The sequence below is a fragment of the Dermacentor albipictus genome, chromosome 1 (assembly GCF_038994185.2).
Source record: "Dermacentor albipictus isolate Rhodes 1998 colony chromosome 1, USDA_Dalb.pri_finalv2, whole genome shotgun sequence".
Taxonomy (NCBI): domain Eukaryota; kingdom Metazoa; phylum Arthropoda; class Arachnida; order Ixodida; family Ixodidae; genus Dermacentor; species Dermacentor albipictus.
The window spans coordinates 409,181,410-409,203,148 of record NC_091821.1 but is presented as its reverse complement, the minus strand read 5'-3'; the positions used below and the strand labels follow the sequence as shown (position 1 = coordinate 409,203,148).

Sequence of the window (21,739 nt, the reverse complement as noted above, 5' to 3'; positions counted from 1 at the left end):
ATTTGCATTCTAAGAGAGCCAAGGACTTAGCAAACTTCAGGAACTTTTACTGGTCCGCAATGGCCTAAATACGAAAAAAAGTACTTTGAAACCTGACATCACATTGACCTACTGGTGCAGGGGTTTCAGTGCAAAATTTTAGAAATAGTACTTTGTTCGTATTCTCTCATCTAATAATAACTGTATTACCATGAAATTAATGAAAATACAGTTTTGGGCAAATGCAGTTTACATTGATTTAGTGTTTATCTCTAGCATTTCCTTAATATGTCATAGGTGATCCATCTGAGCATAGCAATATTTCTGCTGCATGTGTCTCTTGCATTTTCAGCTTCCCTCACTGGAATGGGCTGCATGTAAGCGAAGTTGTGCCACCTGCTGAGATTTGCCTGGATGGTTTACCTGTAGTACAAAACGAAGAGGGTGAGGGCGTTGTGCAGTTCTTCTGGCTGGATGCTTTTGAGGACTACTTCAAAAATCCAGGTAAGCTAAAGCACAGGGCTTGTTCGAGGCACTTAATTGTTTGTGTAGGCTCCTACTTAGCTCAATAATGAGTACCGTATTTACCCCATTGTAGTGTGCTCACAAATCTAACGTGCACCCAGTTGTCACACGTTAACACTGAAAAAATAAAAGTGCACCTGAATGTAACACACTGCTGAATTATTTTAAAGAAATGTATATATTGTTGCGGGAAGAAAGCAGGCCCACGAGTGTAAAATAACTTATATTTAGAAATGATGGATATGGCGTTCAGGCAACCGCCAGACTTCGTCTTTCTCCAGTCCAATTCAACGTCTTCCTTCACTTCACCGTAACATCACCCTCCCGGTGGGGGAGCTCCGTCCCGGTGCAAGTTAAACAGCCTCACTTATTGGGGGGACATAGGGCTTGAGCCTGGTGACGTGAACAACATCACTGGTTAAGTTGGGAGGCACAGAAGGCTGACCGAGTGGGGCGATCTCGTAGGTCACGTCGGACAGTTGGCGTAAGATCTGGTACGGACCAGAAAAACGGGACAGTAATTTTTCCGACAAGCCGACACGACGTGAAGGCGTCCAGAGAAGGACAAGGGAACCAGGTGAAAAATGGCGGTCTCGGTGCCGAAGGTCGTAGCGTCGCTTTTGAGAAGCTTGCGATACTGTGAGGCGATGACGGGCGACATCTCGGGCCTGGGCGGCTAAGTCAATAGCATCGCGAGCGTAAGCAGTGCTGGGTGACTGTACTGCGGAAGGTAGCAACGTGTCAAAAGGCAAGGTGGGGTCGCGGCCGTACAAAAGGAAAAATGGTGAAAATCCGGCAGTGTCGTGACGGGACGAGTTGTATGCGAAAGTGACGTATGGTAAAGCGACGTCCCAGTCGCGGTGATCGTTGGAAACGTACATGGCGAGCATTTCAGTGAGTGTGCGGTTGAGTCGCTCGGTGAGGCCGTTCGTTTGAGGGTGGTACGCGGTAGCAATCCGATGTTCTGTAGAACAGGAGCGGAGCAGATCATCAACGACCTTCGATAGAAAGTAGCGGCCGCGATCCGTCAGCAACTGGCGAGGGGCGCCGTGGTGCAGGATGACGTCTTTTAGTAAGAAGTCGGCGACATCTGTAGCGCAGCTGCTTGGCAGGGCTCGTGCGATGGCATATCTAGTGGCATAATCGGTTGCTACAGCAATCCATTTGTTTCCTTTGATGGAAATTGGAAACGGACCAAGGAGGTCGAGGCCCACACGGAAGAAGGGCTCTGTAGGTATATCAATGGGTTGAAGCAAACCAGCGGGAGGCATAGCAGGCGTCTTCCGGCGCTGACACAGGTCGCAAGAAGCGACATAACGGCGCACAGAGCGATAAATGCCAGGCCAGAAGAAGCGGCGCCGCAGGTGGTCGTAAGTACGAGTGACGCCCAGATGTCCAGCAGTAGGAGCGTCATGAAGTTGCTGGAGCACGGTGAGTCGAAGGTGCTTGGGGACGACTAGGAGGAGCTCCGGGCCGTCAGGACGAACGCTACGACGGTATAAAGTTCCATCGCGCAAGGTGAACATCCGAAGGGACGGGTCAGTGGGCGAGGAGCTTAGGCGTTCGATAAGTGTTCGAAGAACAGGATCCTTGCGCTGCTCGTCGCCAATGTGGAGGAAGCCGGAGAGGGACAGAATACTGATGTCCGAGTCTGCATCGGTATCGTCCGGTTGATCCACGGGATTGCGGGACAGGCAGTCAGCGTCTTTATGCAGGCGTCCTGACTTATATATAATAGAAAATGTATATTCTTGTAGGCGCAATGCCCAACGTGCAAGTCGTCCAGTTGGGTCCTTCAAAGAGGAGAGCCAGCAGAGGGCGTGATGGTCGGTGACAACGCAGAAGCTCCGACCGAAAAGGTACGGGCGAAATTTCGCGACCGCCCATACGAGCGCGAGACATTCTCTCTCAGTAATGGAGTAATTTCGCTCGGGCGTGGAAAGGCGGCGGCTAGCGTAAGCGATGACACGGTCTTGGCCCTGTTGACGCTGAGCGAGGACAGCGCCGATGCCATGACCACTCGCGTCAGTTCGTACTTCAGTGGGCGCAGAAGGGTCAAAGTGGGAGAGAATGGGGGAAGTGGTAAGCCGCTCAATCAGGGTAGAGAAGGCTTTCTCCTGTAGCGGTCCCCAAGAGAAAGAGGCGTCTTTCTTAAGAAGGTCAGTGAGAGGGTGAGCGATGTCCGCAAAATTTTTCACAAATCGCCGGAAATAAGAGCATAAGCCCAGAAAACTACGGACATCGTTCGTTGAACAAGGTACAGGAAAATTTCGCACGGCGTGAACTTTCTGTGGATCAGGTTGGATTCCGGCGGCGTTGACGAGATGACCAAGCATGTTAATTTCACGGCGACCGAAATGGCACTTGGAGGAGTTTAGCTGAAGGCCAGCCCTGCGAAACACGGAGAGTATGGTTGTGAGGCGCCGCAGGTGGCTCTCAAAGTTCGGCGAAAACACAATCACATCGTCGAGGTAACACAGGCATGTAGACCACTTCAAGCCGCGCAAGAGAGAGTCCATCATGCGCTCGAATGTAGCTGGCGCATTGCATAATCCAAAGGGCATGACTTTAAATTGGTACAGACCGTCCGGTGTGACAAAGGCGGTTTTCTCGCGGTCCATCTCATCGACGCTAATCTGCCAATAGCCGGAGCGGAGGTCAATTGATGAAAAGTATTGGGATCCGTGAAGGCAGTCAAGAGCGTCATCAATGCGAGGCAAGGGATAAACATCCTTCTTTGTAATCCGGTTGAGGTGACGGTAGTCAACGCAGAAGCGCCACGAGTTGTCTTTTTTCTTTACTAAGACAACCGGTGATGCCCACGGGCTACTGGAGGGTTCAATGATGTCCTTGTCCATCATCCTGTCTACTTCTTTCTGTATGATGGCCCTTTCTGTTGCCGAGACACGATATGGCCGCCTATGAATGGGGCTGGCGTCACCGGTGTTGATGCGATGCGTGACAACAGATGTCTGGCCAAGTGGACGGTCGTCCAAATCAAAGATGTCCCGATAAGATGACAGGAGATGACGAAGAGCTGTTGTTTGCTCGGAAGGAAGGTCGGGGGCGATCATCTTAGAAACATCGTCCGCAGGCGTCGAGTACGAAGGAGTGGATGACAAAGGTCCGTTCGTACTGAGGAAGGATTCAGAGGTCAAAAAAGAAATCTGAAATTCTTCCAAAGGAGTGATATGCGCTATGGCGATACCGTGTGGCAAAACATGTGACGAGAACCCAAAATTGAGGATGGGCACGCGAGCGCAGTTTTCGCGGATCCGAATTAAGGTGCTCGGTAGGGCAATATTACGCGACAAAACCACGTCAGTAAGCGGCGACAGGACGTACTCGCCATCAGGTACGGGAGGACAGGGCGTCAGCAGGACATTTGTAGCAGCCTGTGGAGACAGCCTTGCAAATTCAGCAGCACATAAGCGGTGTGGAGCACAAGTGGTTGCGTCGGCAGGAAGCGGCAGGTCCAACTGTACAACACCTGCGGAGCAGTCAATTTGGGCAGAGTGCTTCGAAAGGAAGTCGAGGCCGAGAATTAGGTCGTGTGGGCAGTGTTCAAGGACGATAAATAGAACAACGGTATAATGGCCCCCAATGGTCACACGTGCTGTGCACATTCCAAGGACAGGTGACGTACTCCCATCGGCGACTCGCACGGTGCACGGTACGGCGGGGGTCAGAACCTTTTTGAGCCTGCTGCGGAGAGCAGCGCTCATAACTGAAAGCTGCGCTCCTGTATCAACGAGAGATCTAACAGGAACGCCATCGACTTCAATGTCCAGCAGGTTTCCACATGTAGGCAGGGTCAATAGAGGATTTGTGGGCCGGGTCGGAGTTGCAGCTTCACCTCCGGGAGCTGCACCGCCTAGTTTCCCGAAGCGAAGCGACCGGTTGCAGAAGGGGACGAAGAGCGGTGAACGAGAGGCGAACGGGACCTACGACCTTGCGGAGACGGGGAGCGGCTGGATCTTGGTGGAGCACTGTCGGCGTTGATGTTCCTAGTCGGCGTATAGGGCGAGAAAGTGCGATTGTCGGGTACTTGGCTGTAGTGACTCGGAGACGACCACCGAGGAGGCGACGACCAGTGGTTGCGGCAATGACGGGCGATGTGTCCAATACCGGAACAATTAAAACAGATGGGTTTATCATCCGCTGTGCGCCATTCAGCTGGGTTGCGACGGAGTGGTGGAAAGCTTTGCATCCGAGAGCGAGCGGTCGGAGAAATTTGGTAGGTGTTGGTATGGCGGACTGAGCAGAGAGATGGAATGCCCAAACTTGCTATTTCCTCCCGAACGACCGCTTGTATAAGGGAGATAGCGGGTACGCTTTCCCGACAGTCTGAACGAACGGGAGCCGGGGCCATGGCCTCAAGCTCACGGCGAACGATGCGCGTTATTTCTTCCGGTCCTGCGGGCTGAACGAACCGCGGCGGGTCTTCGCAAGAAGATGTCGCGGCGGTATTGGGCAACCGGTCGAAAGTTTGAGTGACGCGGCGGCCCTTCGCTTGTTCGAAGCGCCGGCACTCCTTAATAATTGCATCCACAGTGGCACAATCCTTACACATCAAGAGATTGAAGGCATCGTCTGCAATACCTTTCAATATATGGCCAATCTTGTCTGCCTCGGTCATGTTGTCATCAGCCTTGCGACAGAGGGCCAGCACATCCTGTATGTACACGACATAGGATTCTGTGGACGTCTGAGCGCGGCACGCAAGTTCTTTTTTAGCTGCCAGCTGACGACCGACAGGTCTGCCAAACAGGTCTCGCATTTTTTCTTTGCAAACATCCCAGCTCGTTAGGTCAGCTTCATGTGTGTCATACCATTGCTTCGCAGTTCCCTTCAGATAAAATATTACGTTTGCAAGCATCATTGTAGGATCCCACCTGTTGTTGTCGCACACTCGCTCGTACATCGTAAGCCAGTCCTCGACGTCGACGTTGTCCGTGCCACAAAATGTTCCCGGGTCCCGTGGGTGAGTGAGGATGACCGTGGGCACGGGCTGCCGAGGCGTTGTCGCTTGTGTCGGTTGATTTGCCATTGTGGCAGCAGGTAGATGACGTCCGCTGCGAAGTTCCGTGGTTGTACCCCGCACCTTCCACCAAAATGTTGCGGGAAGAAAGCAGGCCCACGAGTGTAAAATAACTTATATTTAGAAATGATGGATATGGCGTTCAGGCAACCGCCAGACTTCGTCTTTCTCCAGTCCAATTCAACGTCTTCCTTCACTTCACCGTAACAATATATGTGTATATATATGCACACACACATGCACACAGTAGGCCCCACGTTCACGAACGCCAAAATGAGACGTATAGAATTTACCGCCACACATGGTTTCTGTCTTTTTGTACGAGCTTTCATAATGAAAGCAGCGCATCGTCATCGCCATTTGCTCTACATTGGCCACAGATACCAAGCACATAGGGGTGGTATTTTCAAGAGATCACTTTTAGATATGCAGTTGACTTCTGTTAATTCAAGACTGATGAAATTGACTGAATTATCTGGCGGGTCAACTTAGACAAGATGCAGATTATTGCTGATGCAATAATCTGCATCTGCAAGATGCAGATGCAGAAATAATAATCTGCAAGATGCAGATTATTATTTCCTTATTGCTGTCATATCCTTGTTGTGGCACATGCAAAAGGCATCCCCCGTTGCCCCCTATGACGATAAACATTTTTTTCATGGATGCCAAAGTCCCGCCCAGCTTGTACGTTTGACGATGCCTCTGCGGCTGGCACAACTTTTCGTTTGAAAGTTGCGCTGTACTAGTAGCATCACCCGTTTGGTGCCATTACAATAACTCCACGCTATGGGCCATGCCACACGCGCAGAGACACAGGTCAAAATAGAGACGTCACTCGTGTACTTCAGTTGGTTACTGGCGCGGCTAATAGCAGCTGCGATGCTGACTTTTCTAGATGGCACTAGCTATGCACCATATTTATCATATTCAGTTACAAACTGGTGCGTTTCTTAAAATCCTTGAATTGAAGTGGACCGCAGAGCTTGGTATATGATTATTTGAAAAAAAACTATCAGCCTAGATTCGAATAAATACGGTAAATTCTAGTGACTGGTAAAGCAGAATTTCTATTTAAGGCCTGAGTTTCGTTAAACAAATTTTAATATATTCACAAGTTTGAAGAAAATAGATGCACGAAGTTTATAAATTAATAGCTCTGCATCAAGAACAGATGTCACGGTTCTGTAAATGGCATCCATTAGATCATTCAAAGTGGACAGATTCAATATGTCAATTTATATCTTACCTGAATTTGTTACGCTGTGTACAATGGTTCTACTAAAGCTGTATTTCCATATTACTTAATTTTTTTAGTTTTATGTGTAAGATATCAGTTTTGTCTGCTTTAGATGTACTATTAGATGCAATTCACATACTTCTGATACGATTTTTTCTTGCTGAGTTGCAGAGTTGTGAACTTGATAGTTTCCTTTGCTGAAAATTTTCGATTTTTGCCAATTTTCAATAAAAGATTGATGACCTAAATCAAAAATTCGAAACCAACAGTCACCAGATTTTAAGTTGTTTTTTTTTTAATGCAACAAGCCTCATCAAATTTGGTGCAGCGGTTGCCGAGAAAAATGAATTCTCCTTTTACATGTATTTAGATAGGAGCAACCGAGCTAAAGCTTCCTCCTAAACCTCAATATAGAAAACTTCAATATAATGATTCTCTATATAACAAAGTATATAACTTTTCATAACCTCTTGTCCATAAAACATTATGTATCTATAACCTCAGTATAACGATGCGATTTCCATATAACAAAATTTCACTGGCACCGCACAGGAATGGCCAGACAATAAATAGAAACTTACGTGGATGCAAATGGTTAAATGACTGAATTACAAGCGGCTGCTTGCAAACGCACCTCTCAAGTCGCACGCCCTGCGATAAGAGCGACCACTGAATTGGAGCCGCATCATGTTCCGTATAAAGTCCAAGTGCGATAAGATCCTACCACGCCCTGTGCACTGTATGCTTTAGATGGGAGTGAAAGTGTGCAAGGCTGAGACAAGATGGTGGCTTCACGAGTGCTGCCTTCCCGCGAGGGAAAAGGGTAAGAGAGAGAGGAAAGTGAGCTCGCGGTAGCGCGATCAAGCACGCGCATGGGGCTGAAGTGGAGGGGGTTGTAAGTTGGTGCCTGTCCTGATTTTTAGCATGCGTCTGTCTCTGCCGTGGCTCTGCATGGCTCTAAGCGCGGCTGAGCGCATACGCAGCCGCGCTCACTGCTTTAGAGATAATCTGCCGTGTGTCCAAAGAGTGGGCGTACCAAGACGGCGTGGCACCATGTAAGCTGTCTTCCCGCGCGTTTAGTATTGGAAGTTGCATAATCTCCAGTTTTGGTGACCCATTGGAGCGAGAGGCAGATGAAGCATTCGCTCCCCGCTGTCAACGCTTTCCCTGATAGCATCGTCCCAGTATGGCCAGCGCTATTAGCCGTGGGAGCGGAGTGTATGCGAAAGCAGGGCTGGCTTCGCTTGAATTGTACAGCCAATGCAAAGATATAGTCAACGTACGTGGCATGAAACCGTATCATTTGTCGTCAACTCTCAAATTTATTAAAATTAATAGTTTTCCCATTAAAATTGGCTTTTTTCGATTTCCTGATAATTCAGATGCTGCAGCCCCTTTCTGTCTAATAAAAATTGATCACCCCTACTTATTTGCATAAAACATTGAATTTCAATACATCGAAATTTCGATTTCGATAGTATAACGAAGCAAATTGCTTCGTTATACTATCGAGGTTTAACTAGCTACATGATTATGCTTCCACATGCTGCGACACCAGTGGTCCCTGGCGTTACTCGGAAGAATTAAATCTGCTCAATGCCTGACTCGGCGGCCAGATGAAAGTGGCAAGTCATCAGTATTGCCGTTGGTCACTGTGAACAGTGAGCTGCCTTTTCCACACGGAAGCACGGGGCCAATGCAGTGCACAGCAGCATTGAAGAGGAGGACAAAGGCATTGAGCAAAGTTAATTCTTCAGAGTAATGCCTGGGACCACTGGTGTCACGGTACGCAGCTGCGTAATCATGGCACTCTTTTCATATTTTGCATGTTTTCTTTATGATGCAAAAAATAATAATAACCGTGCGCAAGACATAGCACACTGAAAACAACTGAATCAAATGTTTTAAAACACAATAATTACTTTTCAATGAAAATTCATGCCCTCACTTCCATAAATAAAAAGTTTATAACTCATTCTCATCTAATTTTTTATATAAAAAACATTCTCCTGATGTGGTATGTCTCTGCTGACATTGGTTGCGTCCTCATATATTTTGTATTTTATTTTTAAAAGCTTGGCTAACGTTAGCTGGGACACCCTGTTTGACCCCTTAGTGTGCTCTTTGATGTGTTCAATATAACGCAAAATACATTGGCACATTTCACATGGTATTGTGAACATGATGCTGGCAGCTGCCTGCGTTTCATGCAAAAACCAAGGTCCCAGCGCTCGTGGCAACCACCTTGGCACTTGTCGCAGCATCTGTTACACAAATAATGCTTTGCCACTTTTGGCTGTGCCTCCATGACATTTCAGTGTCGAAAATAAAGATTTGATTTGTCCAATACATTTCTTGTCCTGTTTGCCATTTATGTAGTGCCCTGTAAAGGGTTGTGAAGGGTAAAATAAATTATCATAAAGCTGCTGCTCATTTTCTTCTCTGCCCTGTGCCCACATCCTTGTCTTTGTTTCAGGCACAGTTCACATGTTTGGAAAAGTTAGAATTCCGGATTCCAAAGCACATGTCAGCTGTTGTGTCACCGTTCGAAACATTCCTAGAAGATTGTTCTTGTTACCCAAAGAATCAGTGAGTCTCTTTGCCAAACCTTGTTTTAGGCTAGCTTTAATAACAAGAAAACATTCTAACCTTGACTTAACAAAATCAAGAGTTGTAACTAGAAACATTGTCAAATTGAGGTTCTAATGTTTTTACAGTGCAAGTAGTGTTGTGCACTTTCATAACAGTGAAATCAGCTAATGTATAAACGGTGCTCATAAAGGTATAAATGGCCACCTTTAAGTACTATCTTATTAAGGATTGGGTGATAATTGCATGAATAAAGTGTTTAAGCTTGGTTTGTGTAGAAACATGAACAGAAAATTTGGTCAAAGCAGTGCTGCTGCGGCTTGAGCTTGAGGGTTCCAGTGTTTATAGTGTACCATGGTGTCCTTGTCAGAGGGTATTATTTCATCTGAAGTAAACCGTTATAACAGTGGTCAGCTATAAAGAATTGAAGCTTAAGAAGGAGCTATGAATATTTTTTAGTTTATGTGTACGTCTGAAGTTTATTTTAACTTTTTGCATTCTAGCCTTCAGTAACCTGGAAATCTTTTAATTGTCCTGGAATATTGCATTGAATGTTCTGTAAGAACCCTGATTTGAGAAAATTTGTGAACGTCTTCCCTGTAGCTTTGGTTTAGTTGCATGTGTCCTAGGGTGTGGTCTTGTTGACATGCTCTAATTTCGCTAACTTCTTTTTTCGTACTAATTTGAAGCACACCATATGCACACTTCCTGTTGCAAGTCTAAATCATAGAAATAGCTTTATAACGAGATATACATGAGCACTGAAAGCCACTGCAGTAAAAATTTATGAAACTATTTTGGTAATTTCAAGCCCAAATGCATTATGTGCATAAAGCCAGCTCAGCTATATTTATTAACTATTGCAATTAAAATTGAGATTGTATACAGCATATAGATGCATGTTGGACACTGCAGCATAACTGCTTATCGCTGTGTCAAAAAGTCAAATAATCGTTCCACTACTGCATTGCATTAGAATTCCCCAGATTTGTTGTGTCTGCAAAAAAAATGTGTCTTATGTCAAAAATCCAAGCTCCAGTACTAGTACTATTCGTCGAAGCTGGTAAAGCTCCGTCTTGGCCTTCGATTTTCGCTTCGAGCATGTGCTAGTCAAGTTGCACAGGCACGTCCCGTAAAAATGGATGACAAACATGATCTGCAAGCTGACGATCGGGAATTCATTTGATCCGTGTGCTGTCTACTGCTTTTTACCCCTGCGAGTGTCAAGTTTTTTCATGACAGGGCTTGCGTAGGTTCTCTTTCACTCGCATTCTGTGCATTGCTTAATTCTCACACTGCTATTGTGCTGCTGTGAGTATTAAAGGCTTCACTGCTTACAGCACAATGAAAATGTGTGCTTAGGCACACTATATAGTGCAGTGTGAGAGGCAAAAAACAAAAATATATGTGGTAATTGAATTCCAAATAAAAGTACAAAAAGTGACCCCACATGCAATCGCATGTGGGGTCACTTTCAGCAACCACAGTCGTAGTTGCTGTTCCTTTTTTTTCTTCTTTTTTTTCCACGTATGGCAAAATCTGTTTTGATGGACTTTGCTGAGTTATCTAGACTTTTCAGGGATTAAATGGCATTAATAAATGCTCCATCTGCACATTTATGCTTGCGTGTTGTCAAAGTGTTTCTGTCTTCTTTTTTTCACTACGTACCAAAATACAAATTTTGTGATCATTGCACTGTCTTCTCAAAAGTTTCCTTAATTTTGTCTTTGTCTGGAAAATATTTAAAGCAAAATGTGTGTCACAACAACCCATTCACAGAATTCTTTGTTTAGCTGCTAAAATACTTAAAGCACTTAAAAACCTCTAAGGGCATTGTATATAACACAGCAGTGCCTTCACATAAAGGTCTAACAAAAATAGCTGCACTTATAGAGGCTAAACAGGCGTTGGTGTTTGCAAATAATTATTCATACAGAAGCAAGGTTGCTCTTGAGCACTAAATTAAACGAAGCTGATGTGGTGGGGAAAAAAATTTTTTAGGAGTATGTGGATTTTTTGTACACATCTCAATAAACAAACAGACACAGGAGAAAGAAATTGAAAACGTCGTCTATGTTGGCCACTGTTTAGCTTGCAGATTTCATTTTATTCACTGATTTATGACTATGACTGAAAAAAACGAGCCTAGCTTGTCACTGACTTTTCCACGAACCCCTTGCTTCGCATATAGTAGCAAACAGCAGTAGGAGGGCACCATAGATCATGGGTAAAAGCAGCAGCTATGTAGAAACGCTGTTGGGAGAACTGTTTCGTTTTGCCGTGACCTAGGCAAGATGGCAGATGGCGCTTTGCTGCAGGTCGATAGATGGCACTTGACATTTTGAATACCTCCATTGGATTCATGCCGCAATGTTTTTCTCGTTGCTAAGGTACAAAAAGTTGAAGATGTTGACAATTGCATGTTTCAGGGTAAAAATTACTTTGCATACGGCTCCTGCAATAAGTAAACATCAGTGTATTTCTTTTGGCGTGTGGTACATTGTTTTAATATGTAATATGCACTGGCACATGCTAACCTTGGTAACATCTAAACATTCTGATGTCCCGTTTGCACTCATATCCTCATATCCCTCTTTCATTTGCTAAAGTTTCTGATAGACAAGTAGCTTTATGTATTTATTTATTTCTGCATTGTGATATGATAAAAAAAGTATTCTGCACAAAAACATATTCAATGCATCTTAGCTGCTTTACAAGTGACACATACTAGTACTCACTGTGCTGCTTTCATGTCCCAAGGCATCTGATGACGCAGAAGAAATGGAAGTTATGAAAACAGTCTACAATGAATTCACGCAAATTGCCGAGAGGCACCGAATTGAAGAGTTCAAGACCAAGGTATGTAGATAACTGAGGCGGAATTAAAGAAAAAAACAGTTTTGCCCAAAGGTACAGCATTTAAAGCAATATAGCAAGGTTTAGCAGTTGTGCTGAAGGTGTCTGAGAATGTTGGCATGGTGAGGAGTGCTGCTAGCGACGTTGCATGCAGATGGTGCATGAGATAAGACTGAAAAAAAACCATATGCGTTCGTGAGCCCCCCCCCCCCCCCTCAAGAAAGGGTGACATAGATTTAGTTTGACGTTTACCGTCTGTTACCTTCAAACCAGTGTATGCTCCACAATGTGGTATGCACACAACGCTAATGCAGGAACACTTGATTTGTGTGCACACAACGCTAATGCCAGCAGCAGAGGCCGGAATGTAGCCTCAGCTCTGGCACAGCCGATTGAGCGGAACATGACGGTATGTCCACTTAACTTGATCTCTTTTGCAGACGCAACACACTGTGCATCTCTGTAGATGTTCTAGCCCTCCAGCACAAGTGATGCGTGTGCTGTTAATCATCATCATCAGCCTATTTTAAGTCCGCTGCAATAAAAAAGAAGGGTTATCTCGGTCTTCAATTACCCCCTGTTCTCTGTCACATGCACCCACCCTGGTCTCTCAAATTTTCTGAATCCCTTGCTCAATTTCATCATCTACCTCCCTCAACCATGTTTTCATTCTTTGCACACCCTTGCGGTTCCTTTATAATTGAAAATTTATCATATCTACACATTATATGGCCTGCCCAACTCTGCTCCATCCTCTTCACTAAATTATTGCATATCCATCATTATGTGAAGTTGTTACTTTTGATTAGTTAAATTTTTGCCTTACCAATCACCTATAGCTTCCTCAACTTGGCGTTTAAGTCATCCTTGATGGTATAAGAGCTTGTTCTGGGCTAATAGTTCTTTTTTTTCTTTCTTTCTTTCTTTCTTTCTTTCTTTCTTTTTTTTTTGTGCGCAGTGCGTGTAACATCTAAGTTTGCCTAGATGAAAAGATGTGCTCTTGCCTAACTCCCATTGTTGTCATCTTTGGTTTCCCTGCTTTTGTTGTTGCATAGGTCAGCGCATGCCTTGTTTTGTGCCATTGGATGTTGTTATTCAAAGTGCATTCTGGAATTGCCTTCGTCGGAAAGCAGTGTAAAATTCACCTTGGAAATTACTTTTACATGGCATGCGACAGCTTGAAACAGGATTCTCATTAACAGATCAGGTGGTCATCTTTCGTATGCTTCATCTCAAAGGAGCATATGGACCTGAAGACAGTGACCATATTGGCAAAAAAAAAAGTAGTCAGCTCAGACGTTTTTAAAAAGCACTTGCAGTTCATTTTAAAAAATCATTGTCGCTCTTACTGCATATTATTCATCAGCTTACAGTGATGTACGATGGGCTTCCTTCAGAACTCGTGAAAAGATTGCCCGATAACCTCAACTGTGAGGAAATGTTTGATTATCTCCCATAGATTCAGTGCATTTCTGGTAAGATGGAACAGATTTCTGAAGTCCCTTAACATTTGTCTATGCGGAGTGTGCCATTTTTTTATCTTTTCCTTTTTCTAGTTATGTTCCTAAGTTGGTTCTAAATTTAATATATTAGTATTAAAGAACGTAAGATTGTGAACTTGACCCATAGGTTTGCTTTCCACTATTCCTTTAAGGGGCTGTGCCATGGTTGTCCAACTACTCTCAGTTTATCGTTGTAATTGAGATTAGAGGGCCAGTGTGTTTTTATACAAAAAATAAATAATATTAAGTTCTCAGCACCCATTATGTTAATTTCAAATCGCTGCCTCTAAGTCCCTCCTACTGATATCAATCATTATTTTGGCATGGCTTGTGTGACGAGAAGAACTGTGGAGCCACCGCTGTGTCATCTGTTCCAAAACATTTTAAAGCCATGTATGCACTTTGCCGAGGAGGACAGGCCTACTGCTATGCAAGAGCTCTAGCAGAAACTAAACTCAACGAGTAGGCTCAGGCTGGACACGTGACTTTCTCATGTGAAGTGTTTAGAGCACAACCTTGACGAGTCCAAAGACAGCCAGGCGTTTTGACTCGTGGTCAGTTCCTTTGCCATATGTTTCATGGGCTCTTTTGGAAAGTTCAGGAATGACAGTGAACTCTCCTTGCTCCACACACTCTGGCACCCAACGACACAGCAAGGGCCATCACTGTCGCATCGTGCTCACAGTTTCTGTCACTTGGGTGATAAAAAACGGCACAAGCCAGTGAAGCCTCGGGCTGACCACCGACATGCACATGCAGAAATGGAACTGCATTTGCACATTGACCATCCAGAACACACTTTCATTTTGTCCCCAGTCAGTGTTGCCAGACTGCCGTAAAGTTTAACTGCAATACAAAAAGTTTCAAATTCAAATACAAATTTTCTACCGCATTGAATGTGCTGAGATTTTGCCAGCTTGTTGTGGGGCACGTATTGAAGCAATGCATTCTTCAAGCTGAAATGTTTGATATCATGGCCCGTGTTTTACTTTGAATTTAAGCTTTGAAATGAGGTTATGCATAGGCATTTACACTTTTGAAGACCTCTTATTTAGTCCATAAAGCAAAGTGAATATTTGAGTGGGATACCATATTATTTAAAGTAAACCCTACTCAATTTGAACTCTGATATCTCAAAATATCGGTCGAGATGTTTTCCTGGGTCAGTGTCAACTCCATGTATTTTTACCTCGTATATTGAGTGCGAAAATGTTGGGTAAAAGTAATTACCGAAAGGTTTCTATACTTTGCGCGCAGAACAATATCTCCAAAAAGTGACAGGACTGCAACGTCGTAGCAAATTTCACTTCATTCTATGCCACACTTATAATCTACCATTCACGGCTGATGAAATTACATTGATAATGTAGGCTGACACTCTCTCTGACGAAGCATGATAAATGCAAGAAGGTACACGTGACCTCTGCCACATGCACGCACACGTGTGATCGGAGTGTTCTCAGTTTGCTTATTTGCTGTGCTCCAGGTTTATATGTTTATGCATCCGCACGCTATGCCATGGTCTATGCACAGTCTACACCATGGTCTATGCACAATCAGGGGGTTACATTGTCATGATTTCTCTTATCTCCAAATTTTTCCCAGCCTTTGTAACAAGTTAACAGAGTTTTGCTATAGTTATTCTTGAATTTGCCTTGTAGAACCTATGTAGCATGAATTAACGCCTACTTATGTCTTTTACTGTGTCCTACATTTCAATAGGTTACCACGAAAAATTATGCTTTTGGAAAAAAGGGTGTTCCTGCGGAAGCCAGGTACTTGGAGATCCTGTATCCTGTAAGTATACATTTGCAACACTGGTGTACTTTGGACACCTATGCTTCTTGTTTCACTGTTTCCTTTTTGCGTTTCCTCCTTTTTATCTGATTTCAAGGCCCACTATCCTGCACTGCCAAGTGACTTGACTGGGAAGACCTTTAGCGCTGCTTTTGGAATGAATACATCGAGCCTGGAAGCTCTACTGATCAACCGAAAGCTAAAAGGGCCTTGCTGGCTTGAGCTGAAGAATCCATGTGAGAGGCTTTTTCTTTCTCTTTTCTTTTTTTTTCATTTTGACCTGATCCTCAGCAATACGAATCACTTTGCGGTATCCCCTTCAGCGTGCAGTATGCTTCCAACGGCACTACGCCCGACACGCTGTAAAACAGATGGGTGAAGATGCTTATCGCAATAATGTTGACGGCGATAGCTGTGAATGCGGCGTGAGACGACGCTGGAGGAGATTTGCCGGTACCGGAATAAGAAACTGAGTGTGCTCACGTGAGACACAGGCGGGTATTGCGGCGAAGGTGTTGTAGTGGGCAGCTACTGCTCTCGATCGCGGGCGTGCCTCACGCATTTTCTTGTTTACATGGCATCTAACGACTGGAATACATATAATGCGATCGCAGTTTGCCTATGTATTGAACGTTGGTGCCAAGGGATCGTGTTTTCCGGTAACATATGAACCGGTAAAAAATAAGCGTAACTCAACCAGGTCCTTCTTTTCTCTCTCTCTCTCTTTTTCTTTAGTTAGGAAAGTTGGCCCCGGGAAATTGTTTGTACGTAACGGGACCGTATCAACTAGGTTCTGCTATATATGCAGCAATGAATGGGAGTTCAATGTACGTGTAGTACATCACCATACTTTTGCATGAGATTTTCAAAAGGATTTTACAACTGTGTATATAGACAATATTTTAATATATCCGGGTTTCATATACCAAAATTAACTGTGAAAAAAAAGATTGTGCTGAAATAGGGAAAGGGAAGGATGACGGGACATCAGTGGTATTTCCGTGCCATTGCTATTGCTACTGTTTATTTCCTCATTTTTCCATTTTCCTTTTTCTCAGGAAGTTGTTTGCAGATAGTACAGAAGCCATTGACGTGGCTGCATTAAGTCGAAAAAATTTTTGGCTGCCGCATATTTCCTGCTTTCTTCTCTGAGATTCCATTTAATGTGTTGTGGTTCTTCTTTGTTCTTGTTTCACCCCCTGCAATGCTCAGCACCTCCAAGTGTTCCAGTCAGCTGGTGCAAGGTAGAGGTAAGGGTTTCAGATTTCATTGTTATGGTAGGCGTTGATTGCTAAGGTGTGCTTTGTTCAAAGGCTCCCTGAAAGGGTAAATGGCCTGATCAGAAAATCTTGCAGTGATGAACAAGTGAGTGTAGTAGTGTTACTCCTCTACATCCTAAAAGTAGGGCAGACATCAAGACAACAGCAAGAACTTAGGCAGAGAACACTGCTTGCATTGTCTGCCTTGATCCTTGCTACTGTCTTGTTGTTAAGGCTGCTTTTGAGATCTTGACCTTGAACAGACGGCCCGTTTTATAAACTGGTACTCCTCTGCTCATGTCAGATATCTCGTAGTATTTCAGATCAGGTGCTTTTAGTCTTGCATTTGTCCTTTCATCTTGCCTACATCTTTGTACCATTGGTTTTTGTGTTTCTGTCTCGGTCGAAACATTACTTCTCATAAGCTTCATTATTTTAGCTACCTGCTGTTGTTTACTGTTAATAGAGTTTCCTGCAGTAAAAATGCCTTTTAGTGACAAACCTGAAAGCAGAGAAAAAGGAGAGAAAAGAGCATTTCATCATTGCCTTGTGCAGTTAAAAAAATTGTATAGCATACAGGTGCTGTAGGGCAACTGCAGCACTCTAAGGATGTGCTTGGGGACTTTTTTAAAATTCCAGTGATTTGTAGGTGGCAAAAATAGATAAAAACCCTAGGAAGTGATGAAAAGCATATTTTAGTTTCTATTAACTTAGCTTATACAAAGCATTGACAGAAAATTATTTCAGGAGGAAATACATGGCTACCAGAAGTGCATTTTTATCTCCATTGCATTTTGCAACTTCGGTAAAGTCTGTTTATGTAAATCTTATTAGCTATTAAGGCATAGGTGCTCAAATGTTCTTGGTGAACATGTCAGTGGTATTGTCATAAGCTTCTAATTTAGGCTTTCATTTTATTAATTTTTTACCAGTATGTTTATAACTACTTTTGTGGGTACTGGCATTATCTATTGCAATGTAGTGATGCTCCAGTAATTTGAAGCGTTAAATGTTTTGCTCTGCTGGAATCACAAGATCAGCAAGTCATGTAATTCAGAATGTATAATTACAAATGTGATGCTTGATGTTACAAATGGGATGCTTGATGCTATGTGACGGATGCATGGAGCTGCCAAACCTGTGTGGTCTGTGTGGTCAAGACAACGATCCAGTAATAAAACAAAGCAACTGAACATAACTACATTGGTGGTAAGGTTGTTCAGGGGTGAATACGAAATTGAAAATGAAAATAATATGAAATTGCAAATTACTGTAACTGCTCAGAGAAAGAACAAAATGCATGTCCTCAGGAGTACATCTAAATTTGATAATTAAACAAAATTAAGTCCACAGATGTCTAATTTTAATTATCTGCATCAGGATACCTTGTAAATCTACATACGCACCTAATATGAGGCCTGCTCAGTTGGGTCACTGAAAGATATGCGAAAGACTGTCTGTCTGATAATGGCCTAGTAATCACTCCATATTGCACCAACAAAGCCTTGTGCACTTGAAAAAATGTGCTCCCACTCAGGAGGGAAGTTGAACGATTAGCTTAGTATTGCTTGCTAGGTTTGCAGGTGCTTGAACTGGCCAGATAGCAGCTGCAGCTTGCATGGACCTTTGCTTCAAACAGGTGCCAGCAATCCCAGTATTTTTCTATATATCTGACTGTGAATGAATGTCCACAAATATTGAATATCAGTACCTATAATCAACAACTACTATTTGAAACCTTATATATTCAAAATCCTCTGCTTAGAGTAGACTTCCTCTTAAAATAAACTCAGTAGGATTGTGGATCTGTTTGTCTTATAGGACATTTTACCTTAATAAGTTCACTGTATCTATGAGAGCTCCCAAAATAGTCAAATTGTTCACTTCAGCAGAGGTTGTAATGTTAAGGGTGCCTACTGGTACTTGTAGTTATTCTTGATCTCATGTTTTCTAGATTTCCCTCCCCTTCTGAAATGATTATCCTTGATCATTGTTTGTTTTATTGCACTTGTTTCTCCCACATGTGTTGTAAAGTTTGACTGCCATAAGCACTCTTAATTCTTATCATTGTCATTGGCTTTTGCCACATAGCTTACTCATTCACTTCAGCATGCTTGCTATCATTACTTTAGTTATGGCTGTTCAATAATAATTCATAACATATATCAGAGCTGAATGTTCAAGAGCCCATGGGCACATGAGGTTGGCTTATCATCAATGGTGCACTAGCTTGTCATATTATGATTATGCTTTCATTGCAGGTTGTACTGAACAAGCCAGACGATGTTGTTGTTTCTAAGGCAGAGGCTCCACCACCTCTTGTTGCAGCAACCCTGAGCCTGCGAACTGTCCACAACCCAGTCACAAGTCAGAATGAGGTTGTTGATTCTACCAGCTTTAAAGGCTTAGAAATTGTCATTATGACGGTACAAAGGAAATTACAGAAATCTCCTCTTACTCTTGTCCTGTGCCTGCAAGTTTCCTAATCCTTTCATCTCTAATACTTTGCCAACCTCAACTGCATCTCTCTTACCTAGGCACTCATCCTCTTATTCCTCTCAACCACCATTTGTGTGTTGTGTGTACTGCTAGCCTATTGAGCTCCACTTATTCACCTTAATCTTAAATGGAATATCACTACCCATCATTACATAGATTTCTTTATTACCCATATTCTTTTTCACTTTTCCTCATCACTTTACCTGTGACTTCCTCATTTTATTTACCTTAAAGGCATCCTGATGGTATGTGAAGTGCAGCCTGAGCTATCACTTTATTTGATAACAAATTGTGTGTTGCTTGTAGGCCAGCCTAGATAGGAAGATATGATCTTGTCGCAACACGTATTGTTGTCATTATTTGCTTTGCTAATGTTAATGTTGCGCAGGCCAGAGCATGTTTTGCTCTGTGGGTGTGTGTGGTGCACTGATTCTGATAATGTCATGGTGTGTTGCAATTCATAGTGCATTCAGTAGCTGGCTTCATTGGTAGTCATCATTAAACACACCATTGACGCATCTTTTTTAGGGCATGAAACAACTAGAGCCAGCATGCAGATAAACTGATCACTGATGTTTTATTGTGTACCCGTATAATCTCATGCCAATGAAGGACAGTTTTACCTCCACAGGGCATTTCATAAGGACACATTACTTTATAAACAAATATTGTCACCTGGCCATGCAGCAAAACACATTGTGAGCTTTAATTATGTAAGTTTGATGATAGTACAAAACGAAAGTAATTGCAGTGAAGACCACTGGAGGTGTTGCAATAGGCTAGTTAGTTAAGAGAACACATGTACAGAGTGTTAGCCAGACAACTTCAGAAGAACTGAAATGGTAAAAATGATTATAAAATTTAGCTAAAAGGATTGATAGCCATAACAAGGAGAGATTATAGCACATGTCCACGGGAGAAAGCATGTGGCATGGCTTTTACAGCTGGCCAATGTACATGGAATCCTGTTGCAAGTATATTACTGCACTTGCCTAAGGCAGTGCTAAGACATTTTTACTAATGGTACTCTAATTTGATCAGAAGTTCATTTGCATTTTAAAACTCACAAGTTTTCTCTTTCCAGGTTGTTGCTGTGTCAGTATTGGCTCATCATGCTTTTCCCATTGACAAGCAGGCGCCCCAGCCTCTTCATCATACTCATTTCTTTGGTGAGCTTAAAATAAAGCATCTAAAACACTTGAATTTTGCCAGTGAAGGCTGTTATTGCAGCTGTGGCCACAGCTATCATTGGTTAAACCAAAGTGGCCCGCCAGTCTCAGCTGACCAAGCATGTCTATTACAACCCACCCATCCCTTGATTAGAGTTACCTGCTCTTACATTACGCATGACAAAAAAAGAGATGACAGTAAAATCTTGCTAATTTGACTCTTGTTAAATGAGAAAATCGCTTAGTTTGGGTTTACCATCAGTGCCAGCAAGCATACGCATTATTTAATAGCATCAAACTTTTCACCCGGGGGCACTTGGATGCACCTCAGTTAATTCAAATCACCCCCAGAGGATGGCTAGCATTGAAAACTGCAAATGTGCGGCACAATAGAGCAAAAAAAAAAGCAGTGGAGTCTGCATCTCCGTAGTCATCAGCAGAAACCATGCAAAAATGCAGTCAAACCCACGTATAACAATATTCAAGTGCCAAGAAAATTTCATTGCTATAACTGATCATTGTTGTAACCAGGCTGCACAGAAAAACGCAGAGGTTATCGACATCAAACATGTTAATTAAAGAGGGGAAAGTGCAGTCAGACCCACTTATAACTGCAGCAACACCGATAACTTTTGTGTGTGTTCTGTAGTAAATACATAAACTGCTTACTACATTGTTCTTGTTTGGCTACTGGCTGCCCGAACCAAAAGAATGCAAAATGCTGGAAAATAAAATAAAAAGCACTAGCCACTACCTCACCTGCGGGCTGTGTATGCCGCTCGGCACACCTTTGCCACATAGTGAGCCTTGTGTGCCTCTCTCCCATCTCCCTTCCACCCCACCAACTCGTGTTTTGAAGGTGTGGAAAGGAGACGCGCATGAGGATGGCTATGCAGCAAAGGTGTGCCGTGAACATACACGGCACACAATGTGGGTGTGGCAAGTGCAGCAATGACTCATGCTTCTCTTTTCTTTTCTAGGATCTTGTATTGGCGTCTTTGGGTGCAGACACCCAGTAGACAGGCTTAATTGTTATAACTAATAATGTGGCATGGGAACATTGCAATGTCAACTTCCGTTAATTTGACCCTGGTGGCACCAATATAATTAATTTAATTATTTGGCGGGTTGAATTAAACACAATGCAGAAGAAAGGCCAGGACACACGGCTGACTTATTTCTCAGTATTTACCCAATCCTAACTCGCCCCGAATCAAACAGACATGCCACTTTCTGTGAGTCCAAAGTAGAAAACTAACATAAAAACGACATTAAAACTCCTA

The 21,739-nt window shown here is 43.4% G+C and overlaps 1 protein-coding gene across 1 annotated transcript in view; it reads left to right on the top strand.

Moving 5' to 3' along the window:
* The window catches only part of PolA1 (DNA polymerase alpha catalytic subunit), a 129,760-nt gene that overhangs the window by 16,247 nt on the left and 91,774 nt on the right, over nucleotides 1-21,739 (top strand). The window contains exons 9-16 of the mRNA XM_065451842.2: nucleotides 332-483; nucleotides 9,262-9,374; nucleotides 12,135-12,233; nucleotides 15,455-15,529; nucleotides 15,627-15,765; nucleotides 16,742-16,779; nucleotides 19,050-19,166; nucleotides 20,372-20,456. Coding sequence (XP_065307914.2) covers nucleotides 332-483; nucleotides 9,262-9,374; nucleotides 12,135-12,233; nucleotides 15,455-15,529; nucleotides 15,627-15,765; nucleotides 16,742-16,779; nucleotides 19,050-19,166; nucleotides 20,372-20,456 — 818 coding nt within the window. The remainder of the gene's footprint in view (nucleotides 1-331; nucleotides 484-9,261; nucleotides 9,375-12,134; nucleotides 12,234-15,454; nucleotides 15,530-15,626; nucleotides 15,766-16,741; nucleotides 16,780-19,049; nucleotides 19,167-20,371; nucleotides 20,457-21,739) is intronic.